The following is a 15889-nucleotide window of genomic DNA, read 5'->3' as shown; positions in this document are numbered from 1 at the left end:
TCTTCGCTTTCCTAAATTTTAACAATTTCTTACGGTAACGCACAGGCGAAAATCGCAAGCCCTGCCCATTGACAAGACTTCCTAGTTCTACCCCCGCCGCCGTTCCACTTCCGCTGACGTCGGAGGTCAGAGGTTTCAGGCAAGATGTCGGCCGCTGGTCGCTTTGGGCATTTGCGGAGAGATGCATCTCTGTGACAGAAGCTTGTCGACGGCGGCTTCTAGGAGCTAGTCGAAGGATCAAGGTTGAGACGGGCAGCACCCTTCAGTTCGCTCCCCTGGGGACCGGCTGGCTGCGAGACGTGACTTTTGGGGACCGCAGGGGAGCGGGGAGTGTGAGGTGCCAAAGACCAGTAATGCCCTGAATCCCACCGGGAAGCCGGGAAGCCAAGCTCCGCGGGACCACTTCATGCCGCTGACTGGTGTAGAGCCCGCCAGAATGAACAGGAAGAAAGGAGACAAGGGCTTTGAAAGCCCAAGGCCATATAAATTATAAGTATTTTTTCATTTCCCTTCCTTCCTTTTGGTTTTGTTGCCATTAATTACATTTTGTGATTGCTTGAAATTGACTTGGTGGGCCTGGGAAACTAGCATTTACTAGTTGGATGGAAATGGTGTTTGTAAGGTAAAAATGTTTTGAATGACTGTTATTCAGCAAATTTAATTCCCGTTGCAGGTTACTTAAGTTTTTTTCTAAGTACTAGATTTTATTTCTGTAAAATCTGTTTTCGTGACTGTTGCTAGATTTTAAAAAATCGTCCCAATTGGTAGAAGTTTTTTTTTTTTTTTAAATTTTTTATTTTTTTAGATGGAGTCTCTCTCTGTCGCCCAGGCTGGAGTGCAGCGACACGATCTCGGCTCACTGCAGCCACCACCTCCTGGGCTCAAGCTTTTCTACTAGCTCAGCCTCCTGAGTAGCCGGGATTACAGGCATGTGCCACGATGCCCGGCTAACTTTTGTATTTTCAGTAGAGACTGGGTTTCACTCTGTTGGCCAGGCTGGGCTCGAACTCCTGACCTCGTGATCTGCTTGCCTTGGCCTCCCAAAGTGCTGGGATTACAGGCGTGTGAGCCACAGCACCAGGCCCCAATTTGTAGAGTTTTAAAATGAAATATTGACATGCAAGTTTGAATTACTTAGAACATAGTCCCAATTTATACTTGGATAGAATTATACTTTAATAATAAAAATTATTCCTTATTTTCTTTTTATATTTATTAATATACAACCCATCAGGTCGTCTGCATCAACAACATAAATTTCCAGAGAAAATCTGTTGTGGTAAGTTTATTCTCAACAATTATAAACAGTAACAAGTCCACTATAAAGAGTAACAATCCACCCCTCACAGTACTTAGAAAGTTTATAGTCTTCCAGATAATTGTTTCAAGAATAGGTAAGAATTAAAATTAGGGTCTGTATGATTACAAGTTCCATGGTCCTTCTACTAATACCTATTGCCTCCCAAATTCTCCCTTTCCTTTTTTTCCAATTTCCTAATTAAAATTTTATTACTCTTTATCTGGTATATAATGTGAAAGCCTGTATAGCCAAGCATTTTATAATTGTGCATGAAACAAGTATAAGACCATAGCGACATTTCTTCTATGAAAAAGATTAAGATTAATACACTCACTGACTTGACTTCTAAGAGGCCACTTTTGCTTCTTGACTAGGTGATGTTGCTTTGTAATGAAGTTTTAGACAGAGAATTTGAGATCTAGAAACCCTCTACCTCCCCCCACCCCCCGACACAATTTAGATGTATGAATTGCTGATATAATCAATTTTAGGAAAAAGCTTGAACACTCAAGTTTTTTGTTTGTTTGTTTGAGACAGAGTCTCGCTCTGTCACCCAGGCTGGAGTGCAGTGCTGTGATCTTGGCTTACTGCAACCTCCACCTCCTGGGTTCAAGTAGTTCTCCTACCTCAGCCTCCCAAGTAGCTTGAATTACAGGTGTGCACGACCACGCCTGACTTATTTTTTTATTTTTAGTGGAGTCAGAGTTTCTCCATGTTGGCCAAGCTGGTCTCGAACTCCTGACCTCAAGTGATTCACCTGCCTCTGCCTCCCAAAATGCTGGGATTACAGGCATGAACCACTGCACCTGGCTGAAAACTCAAGTATTTATTTAATTTACTTTCTTAGGGCTACCTTTATTACATAGACTAAAATGTTAATGAGAGCTGGTTTTCCTTGAGTGATGGTATCAACTTCTCTGTCAGATTTGTTACCCATGTATGTACATATTTACTTAGGATAAGCTGAATAGATAGAAAAATGTCACTTTTCATAAGAGTCATAGAATCTTAGATTTGTAATGTTCCTAAAAGGTTTATTAAATCTAGTCTCCTCATTTATGGAATTTCTCATGCAGTCTTCCCTAAGTTATGTACCTTGTATCTTATAGTAGGATACTTGAGTTGTATTATGTTGTATGAATTGGGTAGGAAACACAAGGGAATTAGGGAGTCTAGTTCAGAGGTTACTGCAGTAATCTAGGGGAGAAATGGTGAAGTCCTAAATGAAGATAGCCTTTGTGAAAATGGAATTGAAATAGAGTTGACATGATTGAATTAGTGAACATATATTTAGCCATTAATATATGTAAGGTATCTTCTAAGGTTTATATGTATTAACTCAATCTTCATAATTACCTTATGAGGTAGATAATATTTTAATCCTCATATTAGGATTAAGGCATAATTGAGGCAGCTAAAAGAATGGAGGTTAAGTAACTTTCTTAAGGGCATAAAGTTGGCAAATGATAAGAGTTCGATGCACTTTCTTTACATCTGTCATTCCCCCTTCCACCTGTGTTGTCCCACAGGAATCAATAGACAGAAGTTGCACATGACTTTTTCAGGACTGCTATAAAGGGGTTGTGGATGACTTTCCCACTGGAAACTTTGGTTGGATGTTGTGTGGGTTAGGATCTTGGCAGGAAGTAAATGGCATATATATATATATATATATATGCTAATTGAGGGAAATGAATGGACTATTTAAAACAGAGTTAACAGAAACCAACATGAGGTGGAGGAACCCTCTGAGCTATTAACAGTGAGGAACAGTTGCCACTTCCAGGCCTGAAACAACAAAGGGAAGGGGAAGTTACTAGAACCTACTGTAGCCATGGAAAGAGTTACCTTGTAGGAACTGTGTCTTTTAATAGAAGAATGAAGCTACTGCTTACCTGCAGCCTGGCAGAAAGGAATCTGGGGTAATTTATATAAACTTGCTTTCCTTCTGCTTTCCAGTTTCCTTTTTGTGGAAACTGTTGGACCAACCCATCTAGAAGGGTAGAGCCCAGTTAATGAAACTCCTAGGGTATTGAGTAGCGTAGAGAGCAGATCAGGAGGGGCAAAAGGAGAATAATCAGAACAGTCTATCTTTTTAACCCCAACACATTCACTATTGTCTTTGGTTGAGATGAAAAGCTAATGCTCCTAACATGGGGAACTTACAAAGTTCTATGAGCCACTGAAAGAGTTGGCAGTGGCTGACTACTTATTTTTTAAGTGAATTGTTACCTGAACACAGCCATCCCCATTTAGTTATATATTGACTATGGAGGTTTTGGAGCTACACTGGCAGAGGTGAGTAGCTGAGACAGACTGTATGACCCACAAAGCCTAAAATATTTCTATCTGGCCCTTTAAGAGAGAGTTTGCTAACGCCTGAGCTATTCTGTTAGTGTGAGAGATGACAGTTCAGCCCTGTTCCCACCTAAAATATTAGTCACCTCTAGCGTCTTTTATGCAAGATAGTGGAAAGAAAAGTGGTTGAAAGAAATAGTATAAAACTAAATTGTAACAGTCCCTGCTTCCCTTAGCTGGTAGCATGGCTGAAGTTGATATACACTGCTTTATTTCTCCACTCCTTTGGTGTTTCCTTTTCCTTCTGCTGACATTTCTGTTGGGATGACCTAGACCCTTGTTTCTTTAGGACATTCAGTGCTGTTCATGTCTTTATTGGGTTGTTGCAGTTTCTGTTGCCTAGGACTGTTAGGGGGGATCTGAGAGGCATCTCAGGAAATCCCCTAGATTTCAGATGTGATTCTTGTCCGTATTGTATAGCAAAGCTTTAATTTTCTCTTTGATAGTTGAAATGATTCATTCCAGCCAGAAGAGGACCCCCTTCGCTGCTTTTTGGTTCTTTGGGATGAGGAGCTCAAGGTGGTCAAGAGGTAACCTCAACTTCCAATGGAATGGAATCATGAGTATATGCCCTGCTGGATGCATTCTTTACTTGGGCACTAGGACCTCTCAACACACTGAACCCAGGGTCAGAGACAGGAGGCAAAAATTCCTTCCATGGCTGGGCATGGTGGCTCACACCTATAATCCCAGCACTTTGGGAGACTGAGGTGGGTGGATCACCTGAGGTCAGGAGTTCGAGACCAGTCTGACCAACATGGTGAAACCCCATCTCTACTAAAAATACAAAAAATTAGCTGAGCATGGTGGCGGGCACCTGTAATCCCAGCTACTTGGGAGGCTGAGGCAGGAGAATCACTTGAACACGGGAGGCAGAGGTTGCAGTGAGCCAAGATTGTGCCACTGCACTCCAGCCTGGGCAACAAGACAAAACTCTGTCCCAAAAAAAAAAAACCAGAAAAATTCCTTCCATGGCCTTTTTGGTATAATAGTGAGAGTAGTCACTCCAACTTTCAACCCTTGGTTCTCAGTTCTGTTTTGGCTAGGAGAGATAATCCTATATATTGTCTACTAATTTAAGGCAGCATCCCGTGGGAGGTTTCTCAGTTGTTACTGTAACTGAGCCTTCAGCAATTGATCATGCCATCTACTTCTGTGTGATAGAGTACAAGATAAAATGCATAAGTTTAAACAAATGGTTACTCTGTGTATGGAAGGGAAGGGCAGCAGGTTTGAGAGGAAAGATTCATAGGTCAGATTAGAAAATGTTACATTTCATGCACTGTGGGGTTATTGAGATGAATAGTGGGTAGTTGGCTACATGTCTGTGCAGATAAAGGATGGTGAGATATTTGGGAGCCTTCGATATACAATTGTTCATAAAGGGTGTGGAAAAGCTCACTTAGAGTATCTAGCAGGAAGTGAGCATCAGGGAGAAATATCTGAAGAATATGATATTTGAGAAAACTGACACTTGGCCTGTAGAAACCAGCGAAAACCTTTTTTTTGAGACAGACTGTCGCCTAGGCTGGAGTACAGTGGTACAGTCATAGCTCACTGCAGCCTCAACCTCGCTGGCCTCAGGTGCTTATCCTACCTCAGCCTCCTGACTAGCTGGGACCACAGGCACATACCACCAGCCTGGCTAATTTTTGTATTTTTTTGTAGAGATGGAGTTTTGCCATTTTGCGTAGGCTGGTCTCAAACTTCTGGGCTCAAGCGATCCACCCTACTTCGGCTTTCCAAAGTGCTGGGATTACAGGTGTGAGCCACTGCACCTGGCTGAAAAACATATTTTAAGAAGGAGGAGGCTGGGCGTGGTGGCTCACGCCTGTAATCCCAGCACTTTGGGAGGCTGAGGCTGGTGGATCATGAGGTCAGGAGTTTGAAACCAGACTGGCCAACATGGTGAAACCCTGCCTCTACTAAAAATACAAAAAAATTAGCTGAGTGTGGTGGCAGACGCCTGTAATCCCAGCTACTTGGGAGGCTGAGGCAGGAGAGTCACTTGAACCCAGGAGGTAGAGGTTCCAGTGAGCCGAAATTGCACCACTGCACTCCAGCCTGGGCAACAAGAGTGAAGCTCCATCTCAAAAAAAAAAAAAAAAAGAAATGTAATGGTTATTAATTTTAAATGTAAACGTAAATATAAACTTGAAAACTGAAAGTAATTCTTGGTCATTAGTGACCACAGCAAGGGTAATGTGTTAGTCCATTTTCACGCTGCTAATAAAGACATACCTGAAACTGGGCAATTTACAAAGGAAAGCAGTTTAATGGAGAACTCATAGTTCCATGTGGCTGGGGACGCCTCATAATCATGGCAGAAGGCAAGGAGTAGCAAGTCACCTCTTACATGGATGGCAGCAGGCAAAAAGAGAGCTTGTGCAGAAAAACTCCCTTTTTGGTTGTTGTTTTTTGTTTGTTTTTTAATTATACTTTTAAGTTCTGGGTTATATGTGCAGAACGTGCAGTTTTGCTACATAGGTATACACGTGCCCTAGTAGTTAGCTGCACCCATAAACTTGTCACCTACGTTAGGTATTTTTTCTAATGTTATCCCTCCTCTAGTCACCCACCCCCCAACAGGCCCTGGTGTTTGATGTTCCCCTCCCTGTGTCCATGTGTTATCATTATTCAATTCCCACTTATGAGTGAGAACGTGCGGTATTTGGAAAAACTCCTGTTTTTAAAACCGTCAGATTGCCAGGTGCAGTGGCTCACACCTGTAATCCCAGTGCTTTGGGAGGCTGAGATGGGCGGATCACCTGAGGTCAGGAGTTCAAGACCAGCTTGGCCAACGTGGTGAAACCCCATCTCTACAAAAATACAAAAATTAGCCGGGCCTGATGGTGGGTGCCTGTAATCCCAGCTGCTTGGGAGGCTGAGATGGGAGAATCTCTTGAACCTGGGAGGCGGAGGTTACAGTGAGCCAAGATCGTGCCATTGTACTCCAGCCTGGGTGACAGAGCGAGACTTTGTCTCAACAGCAAACAAACAAACCGTCAGATCTCGTGAGACTTACTATCATGAGAACAGCGCAGGAAAGACTTACCCCCATGATTCATTTACCTCCCACTGGGTCCCTCACACAACACATGGGAATTCAAGATGAGATTTGGGGTGGGGACACAGCCAAATTGTATCATTGTGCCCCTGGACCCTCCCAAATCTTACGTCCTCACATTTCAAAACCAATCATTCCTTCCCAAAGTCCCCCAAAATCTTAACTCATTTTAGCATTAACTCAAAAGTCCACAGTCCAAAGTCTCATCCAAGACAAGGCAAGTCCCTTCCGCCTATGACCCTGTAAAATCAAAAGCAAGTTAGTTACTTCCTAGATACAATGAGAGTACAGGCAGTGGGTAACTACAGCCATTCCAAATGGCAGAAATTAGCCAAAACAAAGGGGCTACAGGCCCCATGCAAGTCTGAAATCCAGCAGGGCAGTCAAATCTTAAAGCTCCAAAATGATCTCTGTTGACTCCATGTCACATCCAGGTCATGCTGATGTAAGAGGTAGGTTCCCATAGTTTTGGGCAGCTCTGCCCCTGTGACTTTGCAGGTTGCAGCCTCCTGGCTCCCTTGACTGGATGTCGTTGAGTGTCTGCAGGTTTTCCAGGTGCATGGTGCATGTTGTCAGTGGACCATTCTGGGGTCTGGAGGATGGTGGCCGTCTTCTCACAGCTCCACTAGATGGTGCCTCAGTAGGGACCCTGTGGGGGCTCTGACACCACATATCTCTTCTGCACTGGCCTAGGAGAGGTTCTCCGTGAGGATCCTTCCCCTACAGCAAATTTCTGCCTGGGCATCCAGGCGTTTCCGTACATCTTCTGAAATCTAGATGGAGGTTCCCAAACCTCAATTCTTGACTTCCATGCACTCACAGGCTCACCACCACATGGAAGCTGCCAAGACTTGAGGCTTGCACCCTCTGAAACTACGGCTCAAGCTCTAAGTTGGCCCCTTTCAGCCCTGACTGGAGTGGCTAGGATGCAGGGCACCAAGTCCCTAGGCTGCACACAGTGTGGGGACCCCGGGCCTGGCCCACAAAACCACTTTTTCCTCCTAGGCCTCCTGGTCTATGATGGGAGGGGCTGTGTGAAGACCTCTGACGTGCCCTGGTCATTTTCCTCATTTTCTTGGTGATTAACATTTAGCTCCCAATTACTTATGCAAATTTCTATAGCCGGCTTGGATTTCTCCTCAGAAAATGGGATTTTCTTTTTTTTTTTTTTTTTTTTGAGACGGAGTCTCGCTTTGTTCCCCAGGCTGGAGTGCAGTGGCTCGATCTCAGCTCGCTGCATCCTCTGCCTCCCGGGTTCAAGCAATTCTCTATCTCAGCCTCCTGAGTAGCTGGGATTACAGGTGCCCACCACCACGCCCAGCTAATTTTTTGTGTTTTTAGTAGAGATGGGGTTTCATCATCTTGGCCAGGCTGGTCTTGAGCTCCTGACCTCGTGATCCACCTGCCTTGGCCTCCAAATGTCCTGGGATTACAGGTGTGGGCCACCATCCTCAGTCGGGATTTTCTTTTCTGTCATTGTCAGGCTGGAAATTTTCCACACTTTTATGCTGTACTTTCATTGTAAAATGGAATGCCTTTAACAGTACCCAAGTCACCTCTTGAATGCTTTGCTGCTTAGACATTCTACCAGATACCCTAAATCATCTTTTGTAAGTTCAAAGTTCCACAGATCTCTAGGGCAGGGCAAAGTGCTGCCAGTCTCTATGCTAAAAATAACAAGAGTCACCTTTGCTTTAGTTCCCAACAAGTTCCTCATCTCCATCTGAGACCACCTCAGCCTGGACCTTATTGTCCATATCACTATCAGCATTTTGGTCAAAGCCATTCAACAAGTCTGTAGGAAGTTCCAAACTTTGCTGTATTTTCTTGTCTTCTTCTGAGCCCTCCAAACTGTTCCAGCCTCTGCCTGTTACCCAGTTCCAAAGTTGCTTCCACATTTTCAGGTAACTTTTTAGCAACACCCCACTCTACTGGTAGTAGTTTACTGTATTGGTTCATTTTCATGCTGCTGGTAAAGACGTACCTCAGACTGGGCAGTTTACAAAGGAAATAGGTTTAATGGAGATCTTACAGTTCCATGTGGCTGGGGAAGCCTCACAATCATGGCAGAAGGCAAGGAGGAGCAAGTCATCTCTTACATGGATGGCGGCAGGCAAAAAGAGCTTGTGTAGAAAAATTCCCGTTTTTCAAACCGTCAGATTTCATGAGATTTATTCACTTTACGAGAACAGCACGGAAAGACTGACCCTCATGATTCAGTTACCCCCCACCATGTCTCACCCACAACACATGAGAATTCAAGGTGAGATTTGGGTGGGGACACAGCCAGACCATATCAGGTAACTTCAGTGGAATGATGACTGCGTAAGTCATATTGTACTGAATGGAAGAGAGAGTTGGAACAGTGAACACATTCTATTTTTTCAAGAATTTCTCTTTTGAAGGTATGAGAGAAAGATGGCAAAACATTCATTTCAGGGTAGCATAGATCTAAAGACTTTTAAAACCTTGAGTCTTGAACATATTTATAGGCATAGGAAAAACATTCTACAGAAAGGAAAGATTGTAATTATAGGAGAGAGACAAACTGATATTTCTGAGGGTACTGTGGGGAGTGGGTGCTGAAGGACCTTTGGATATATCATTCTTAAACAGAAGGGAAAGATGGATACATGAAACAGAGGGGCAAGATAATTGGTAGTTGGCAGAGGAGCGGTTGAATTTAAGGATTTAGGGTGAAGGGAGTGCCAAGAAGATTGTGGTGAGAAACTGGAAGAAGTCAAGGACAGGAGGATTTCAGGCAGTTGAACAGGAGGACTGGTAGAGAAGTAATGAGAAGGGTGAGGAGAGGCATTGTGGACATTTGAGTTCGTAATGTCAGCATCAGAGCAGTTCTAAGCAGTGATGAAGTGCTTTTCAGAGTGTGATCTTGATTCTGCCTGGATGGAAGTGAAGATTGTAGGAATTGAGGTCAGGGAACTTTGAGGCAGTTTTATTGGTTGGATCAGACACATCTATATTCAAGTCACTTAGAATGATGGGAGACGTGTGTTACAAAAGAAGAGTATATGACCGGGTGCAGTATTTATACCTGTAATCCCAGTGCTCTGAGAGGCCGAGATAGGAGGGTCCTTGAGGCCAGAAGTTCTAGACCAGCTTGGGCAACATGATAAAACCCATCTCTAGAGAAAAAAATTTTTAATTAACCAGAAGTAGCATGCCTGTAGTCCCCAGCTATTCTGGAGGCTGAGGTGAGAGGATCACTCGAGCCTGGGAGGTTGAGGCTGCAGTGTGCCATGATTGCTACACCGCACTCCAGCCTGGGTGACAGAACAAGACCCTGTCTCTGAAAAGAAAAAAAAAAAGCAAGAGTATGAGCCTTCAGCAAATGTTGGGGAATTTCATAGACATTAGTGAAGAAGCACAGAGGATAGTGTACCTGTATAGCATGAACACAAAGGATAAACAGAAAAGAATAACAAAAGCATTTATTAAGCATGTACTAGATGCCAGCTATAATTTTAAGTGTTTTCCATGTAGTAAGTTTTTCAGTTGTCTTTGTTTTTGTTTTGTTTTGTTTCTGAAATGTGATCTTGCTCTGTTACCCGTGTCGCAATCACGACTCGCCGCAGCCTCAACCTCCCAGGCTCAAGCAATCCTTCCACCTCAGCCTCCCCAGTAGCTGGAACTGCAGCCACCATGCCTGGCTAATTTTTTAGTAGTTTGTAGAGATAGGGTCTTGCTATATTGACCAGGCTGGTTCTGAACTCCTGGACTCAAGCAGTCCTCCTGCCTCAGCCTCCCAAAGTGCTAGGATTACAGGAGTGAGCCCATGCCTGGCTGTTCGGTTGTCATAACAACACTAATAGGCCAGTAATGTCATTATTTTTTATGAAGAAACTGAGGCACAGTGAGCTGGAGTCACTAGCCCAAGATCATACAGTTACTAAGTGGTAGAGCTAGGATTTCTATACAGGGAGTCTACCTCCAAAACACCTGCTTTTAACGGTGACACCACACTGTCCTTAACCTTATAGTGTACGTTAAATAAAATCCTATAAATGGCCTGGAAGTAGTTTTGGAAACTAGGAGAATGCTTATTTTCCACTACCCTCATTTATAGTGAGTGGGAGAGTAAGTAACTTCTTGTCTAGGAGGATTCAGGAGCCATTTCATTTAAGGCAAGAGGGTAGAGAGGGAGTTTTAGAAAAGGTTGAAAGGCACGAGGGGAATGTTTAAAATGGAATGTGGGCTTCAGGAGGATAGTTATCTGTGAAGTGGTGGGGAGAGAGCAAGAAGCAAGGAGTGAGAGGCTAGACTACCTGAGGGGCTTGCAGTTACGCCAGTGGCTAAGGGCAGCAGAGATTGAAGACTTGTAGAGGTTAATGGGTCTGAATGTTTCGGGCAGGTGTAGGTTAGAGCTCTAGGCGGTGGCAGAGGCCTGATGGTGCAAGGAGACTGGGCTTTTCCTATCTTCCTGAATTACATTTCAGCATTCTATTATTGTTACCAGAGTTTAGAAAGCCAGATGCTGTTCTTATGTCTCACCCAAGTAGCAATTGACAGTACTTTCTTTAATCTTTTGTTTTGTAGTTGTCTTGGTTCTAATTCTTACCTTTCAGCTGATCCAAGCTCTTCTAAATTTAGAATGGTGATTGGATGACAGATTCTAATTAAAAGGAATTCTGGTCATCCTTCCTACAGCTGTTCATAGTTTGCACCTTCAAACACAGAATCTTCATCAATTGTATTTTGGACTTTGCTCTTGTGTTCTCTGTGTTTCTAACTCACAGATACGTGCAGATTGTTCTGATTTAAGAGTGTGTGGCTCTCCTCTTACTTGGGAATTGAGAACAAAGGGGCTACAGAATCTCTAGGCTTTCTTGAGCAGTTGGGGCTAAATGTTACCTAAAAACAACTCTTGCATATTATTTAAAACCCTTGTACCCAGAGGCATTATGGCATAGTGGGATTTGTTTGGAATTATTTAGTTGTGTTTGAATCTCTATTCCCTACTTATTACTGACCTAATTTTTTTGCCTTTGTTATCTTATCTGTAAAAAGTTAACTTTTTAAAATACTTCACAGTAATATTTGTAGCTTCTTTGTAAAAAGTATAAAGTAGTCTCTTAGAGTTGGTATTACGATTAGAGTGAACATAGGAAAGTATCTAGTGTAATGTCTGGTACATGGTAGCGGCCATTATAATCTAGTCCTCTATGGTTGCTATCTGAATTTTCTCTTAAATATTTCTGTTATAGCCTCTGAAATTTTTCTGTTCACTTTGGAGCCCCTGAAATACTGCAGTTTCATGCCCTCCCTTGTTTTATGTTTGAGTATATCAGTTTTCAACCCAGGATATTAAAATCAATGAACATATATTCCGTGTTTCATCTGTTCGTCTTTCGCATTGATTCAATACAAGAGGGTGGTGAACAGTCTGTATTTAACTGTTTTTCATGTGTTGGATAAGAGACATTGCTAACATACAGCTAACATGGTAGAACTACATACAGCCTCTGACAGCTAACATGGTCGAACTACATACGGCCTCTGGACGTCTTGATAGGAAGTGATCGAACACTGTGACGTATCTGCCGCTCCTGGATATAGCAGCAGATTTTTCCTACTTGCCTTGGTATCTTTTGTAGCTCTTGCCATTTTACGTGTCCTAATTTACTCATGAGCAGAAACTCATACTTGTTGCTTTCAGTGGTATCATTTTTTACCCCTTTTTTTCTGACATGTTCTTTCACTCATCAACCTTCTGGTTTTGATTCTCTTTCTGCTCTGTCATTTTTTTTTTTCTTCCCTTTTTAGATCCTAGTCTGTTTAAAAATTCTGGTTTTTGAGAGTAGCAAGCCCTTTTTTCTGACTGCCTAATTTTCACTAATCGTGAATATGAACCACTAGGATGATAAAGTATACATAATTCACACCCATTCAGTCACTAGGACAATCATGTTTGAAAGTAAGATACTTGCAGAGCATACATATGTATGTAGCTATTTGGGATTTTGTGTCTGGAGTGTAATATGTGTGTAAGTGGTAAAAATAAAAGAAATATATTCTGAAACATACCAGTCTTTGTAATGAAGTTGTTATTCTCTTATCTTTGCAGGGATTTGTGGAACTGACTGTATTTCCCACAGTTGCAAACTTGAATAGAATCAAGTTGAACAGTAAACAGTGTAGAATATACCGAGTAAGGATCAATGATTTAGAGGCTGCTTTTATTTATAATGACCCAACCTTGGAAGTTTGTCACAGTGAATCAAAACAGTAAGTTATGCACTTTAAAAGTCATTATTTTTAACAGTTTTGAAAAAATGTTTTTAACGATCGGATTAGTTTTTCTCGAAGTATTTTTTTTTTTTTTAAGATTGTTATTAGGCTTTGAATCCCAATCTTTTTGATCTGTTTTACCACATTTGGTTCAAGTGATTTTGCTAGCTGTGCCCAACGTAGTTACTAAGTTTCCCTTCTGCATGTTAAAACTTTAAGGAAGTGTTATCTGGGAACTGTAATTAGATTTTCCTAGTGTTTTTTTTTTTTTTTTTTTTTTTTTTACTTTTACTGTTTTTCTTAGCTATTTACTTCATAAATATTGAAAGTAATTTTCAGTGGGTTAGATGGTCACTGTAATCTGTAGACCAGAGGCTACTTCAAAATATTCTGTGAAATATTCTATTGAAAAGTTTTAGAAAGTAGCTAATGAAATTGACTGCCTTAAACTATCTTATATTAGGTCTAAAGTAGCTTATTTCTTCACTTTAAATAAATACTACATCTATTGAGGCTACTTCTAGTTTTTATCATTAAACATGTATTGCTGTTATCAGTTTTATGTTCTACTTTTTGTATTTCATAGTTTGTTTCCATTTTCTGTGTGTTTGTGCGCTTCATTTTTTGTCATCTTTATGGTTAAATAATACTCCATTTGCTCAGTGTACTATATTTGTATAATTATTCTCCAGTTGTTTGGCATTTTGCAGTCGTAAGTGGTGAGTGAGTGTTTTGGCACATACAAATTTTTTCCCTTTGATTATTTTACTTGTCATTTCTAATGGCTCTTTTCAGTATTTTACCTGATTGTGCCCTAGTATTTAAATTTATGCTAATTTAAATACTATCAATACATGTGAGGACACTTACTTTTTCAAAGCTTTGATAACATTGGGTTATGTTATTTCTGTGATTCCTTGTGTTTAGGGGTAGGATGCCAAAACTTTATCATAAACTTTTTAGTCGAGATGGTGTTTTAACTAGTCTAGATGTATAATGCCTTAAGGCAGCAGTTCTTAAATTGTGATTCCCAGACAAGCATCAACTGGAACTTGTTCTCAAACAATACCCTAGACCTGAATCAGAAATTGTGGATAGGCTCCTACAGTTTGTGTTTTAACAAGCTTGCCAGGTGATTCTGATACAGACCGAAGCTTGAGAACCACTGCCATAAGGAATTGCAAAGGTTTACAAGGGCGGCTTGTTTTTAGACGTATTTATGGTCCCAATAATCATTGGTTTAAAATCTTTCACATTTAGAGAGGAGATACACAAATGGGATTGGAAAAATTCAGGGAATCCCTGATTTACTCCTGTAACTTTCCATTTCACAAAGGTGAGTTGTTGAAATTACATTGCTTTTAAAGCCACATTTGTAGAACTGACATAAAAAGACTTATTACAAAATTATCTGCATCCCTTCCCCCCCAGAAAACAAAAACAAAAACTTCTGCCTTTGAGGAGGTTAGTATACACCACTAATAAGTGGAAAGATCACCTGACGAAGAGCAGATAGAGGACCCATTACCTTGCCAGAAGGCCAAAATATCCAACCTCTCCAGCCTAGAACTCTGCATTTGATAATAGGGCAAGGTGCCTGTTTGTCGGTCACAAAACACAGTGTCTATACATCTTTCTTACTAATAATTTGTTGTTGCTGCCCAGGTCTCAAGATAATCTGTTAAGTGTAATGACAGGACTCTTGGTCTGTTAAGGAAGCAAGCTTTACTTTGCTCTTTTTATTTTGATGATATTCCCTAAACATTTTCCCTAAAATTTTTCTCTAGTGATATTCCCTAAATTTTTTCTCTAGTAATAATGGAAGATGCCTCATTACGTTTAGTGTTCTAAGTCAGCGGTTTCGTGGAAGACAGTTTTTCCACGGACCAGGGGGCAGAGGGCGTTTTGGATGAAACTTCCGCCTGAGATCATCAGGCATTAGATTCTCATAAGTAGCATGTGACCTAGATCTCTTGCATGTGCAGTTCATGATAGAGTTCGGGCTCCTATGAGAATCTGGTGCTGCTGGTGATCTGACAGGAGGCAGAGCTCAGAAGGTAATGCTTGCTCACCCGCTACTCACCTCCTGCTGTGTGGCCTGGTTCCTAACACGCCACAGACCTGTATATATTTATAATTTAAAGAATGAAGAGGAAGTTCTAAAAGAGAATCTTTTCAAAGGTTAGGCTAGGAAATTGGGAAAGATGGAATGTATTTAAAATTTTTCATTTACCTAGAAGCATAGCTCTGTTGGCCATGGCCACTTAGTAAATGCTTGACTAATAATTGACTAGTATGCATGACTATCCCTGCTTTTTTGCTTAGCTTTAGAATCTTGATTACTCTTTAAGAGAGGTGATTTTCGTATTTTTGCTTCTGTTTATCCTCTGAATTATTCAAAAAGAAATTGATTTTAGAGTTTTATTAGACATAAGTTTTAGAAAGTAGCTAATGAAATTAGCATGAAGGGTAAGCAAGTATAGGATGGTGGTGGATACTCACTATCAAGTTACTGCACAATTCCTAGAGGAAAACTGCAGATTTGTGTCTTATATTTCTGATTGCCATAGCAAAGAGGGTTTTTAAGATTCATAAGACATGACAAAAACACACCAATTATTCAGAAGAAATATTATGTTTATTGGCAGTTAGATGTGAAAAAGACCTGTGAAAGATGTTACTTTTAAAGAGAACTTTGGGAAAGGCAGATAGCTAAGGCCTTTAGCATGTTCCTAGATGCTTCTGTTACTTATTTCTGAAATAACTTTCCTTCTTTAATGAACAGTTAAAGCAATTTTGAAATTAAAAGTGAAACTTCAAATTCAGTAGTAAATTTGATTTTACCATTGATTTTACATACAAGTATGTCTTAACACTGAGAGAAGTAATGTACTATACTATTTAATCACATTTTCTTA

At 41.2% G+C, this 15889-nt stretch overlaps 1 protein-coding gene across 2 annotated transcripts in view; it reads left to right on the top strand.

Annotated features, from left to right (window-relative positions):
* The first annotated feature begins 248 nt into the window (after positions 1 to 248).
* Positions 249 to 15889, top strand: part of TAF2 (TATA-box binding protein associated factor 2) — a 103982-nt gene continuing 88341 nt past the window's right edge. Inside the window, exons 1-3 of one of the 2 annotated variants that reach the window (XM_073018331.1) lie at positions 249 to 490; positions 1226 to 1279; positions 12808 to 12968. In XM_073018331.1, the coding sequence (XP_072874432.1) occupies positions 407 to 490; positions 1226 to 1279; positions 12808 to 12968 (299 nt within the window). In that variant the 5' untranslated portion in view covers positions 249 to 406. The remainder of the gene's footprint in view (positions 491 to 1225; positions 1280 to 12807; positions 12969 to 15889) is intronic. The other variant, XM_073018330.1, reaches the window with a different exon arrangement.

This window comes from Chlorocebus sabaeus, chromosome 8 (assembly GCF_047675955.1).
Source record: "Chlorocebus sabaeus isolate Y175 chromosome 8, mChlSab1.0.hap1, whole genome shotgun sequence".
Classification (NCBI taxonomy): Eukaryota; Metazoa; Chordata; class Mammalia; order Primates; family Cercopithecidae; genus Chlorocebus; species Chlorocebus sabaeus.
This window is presented reverse-complemented; position numbering and strand designations above follow the sequence as displayed.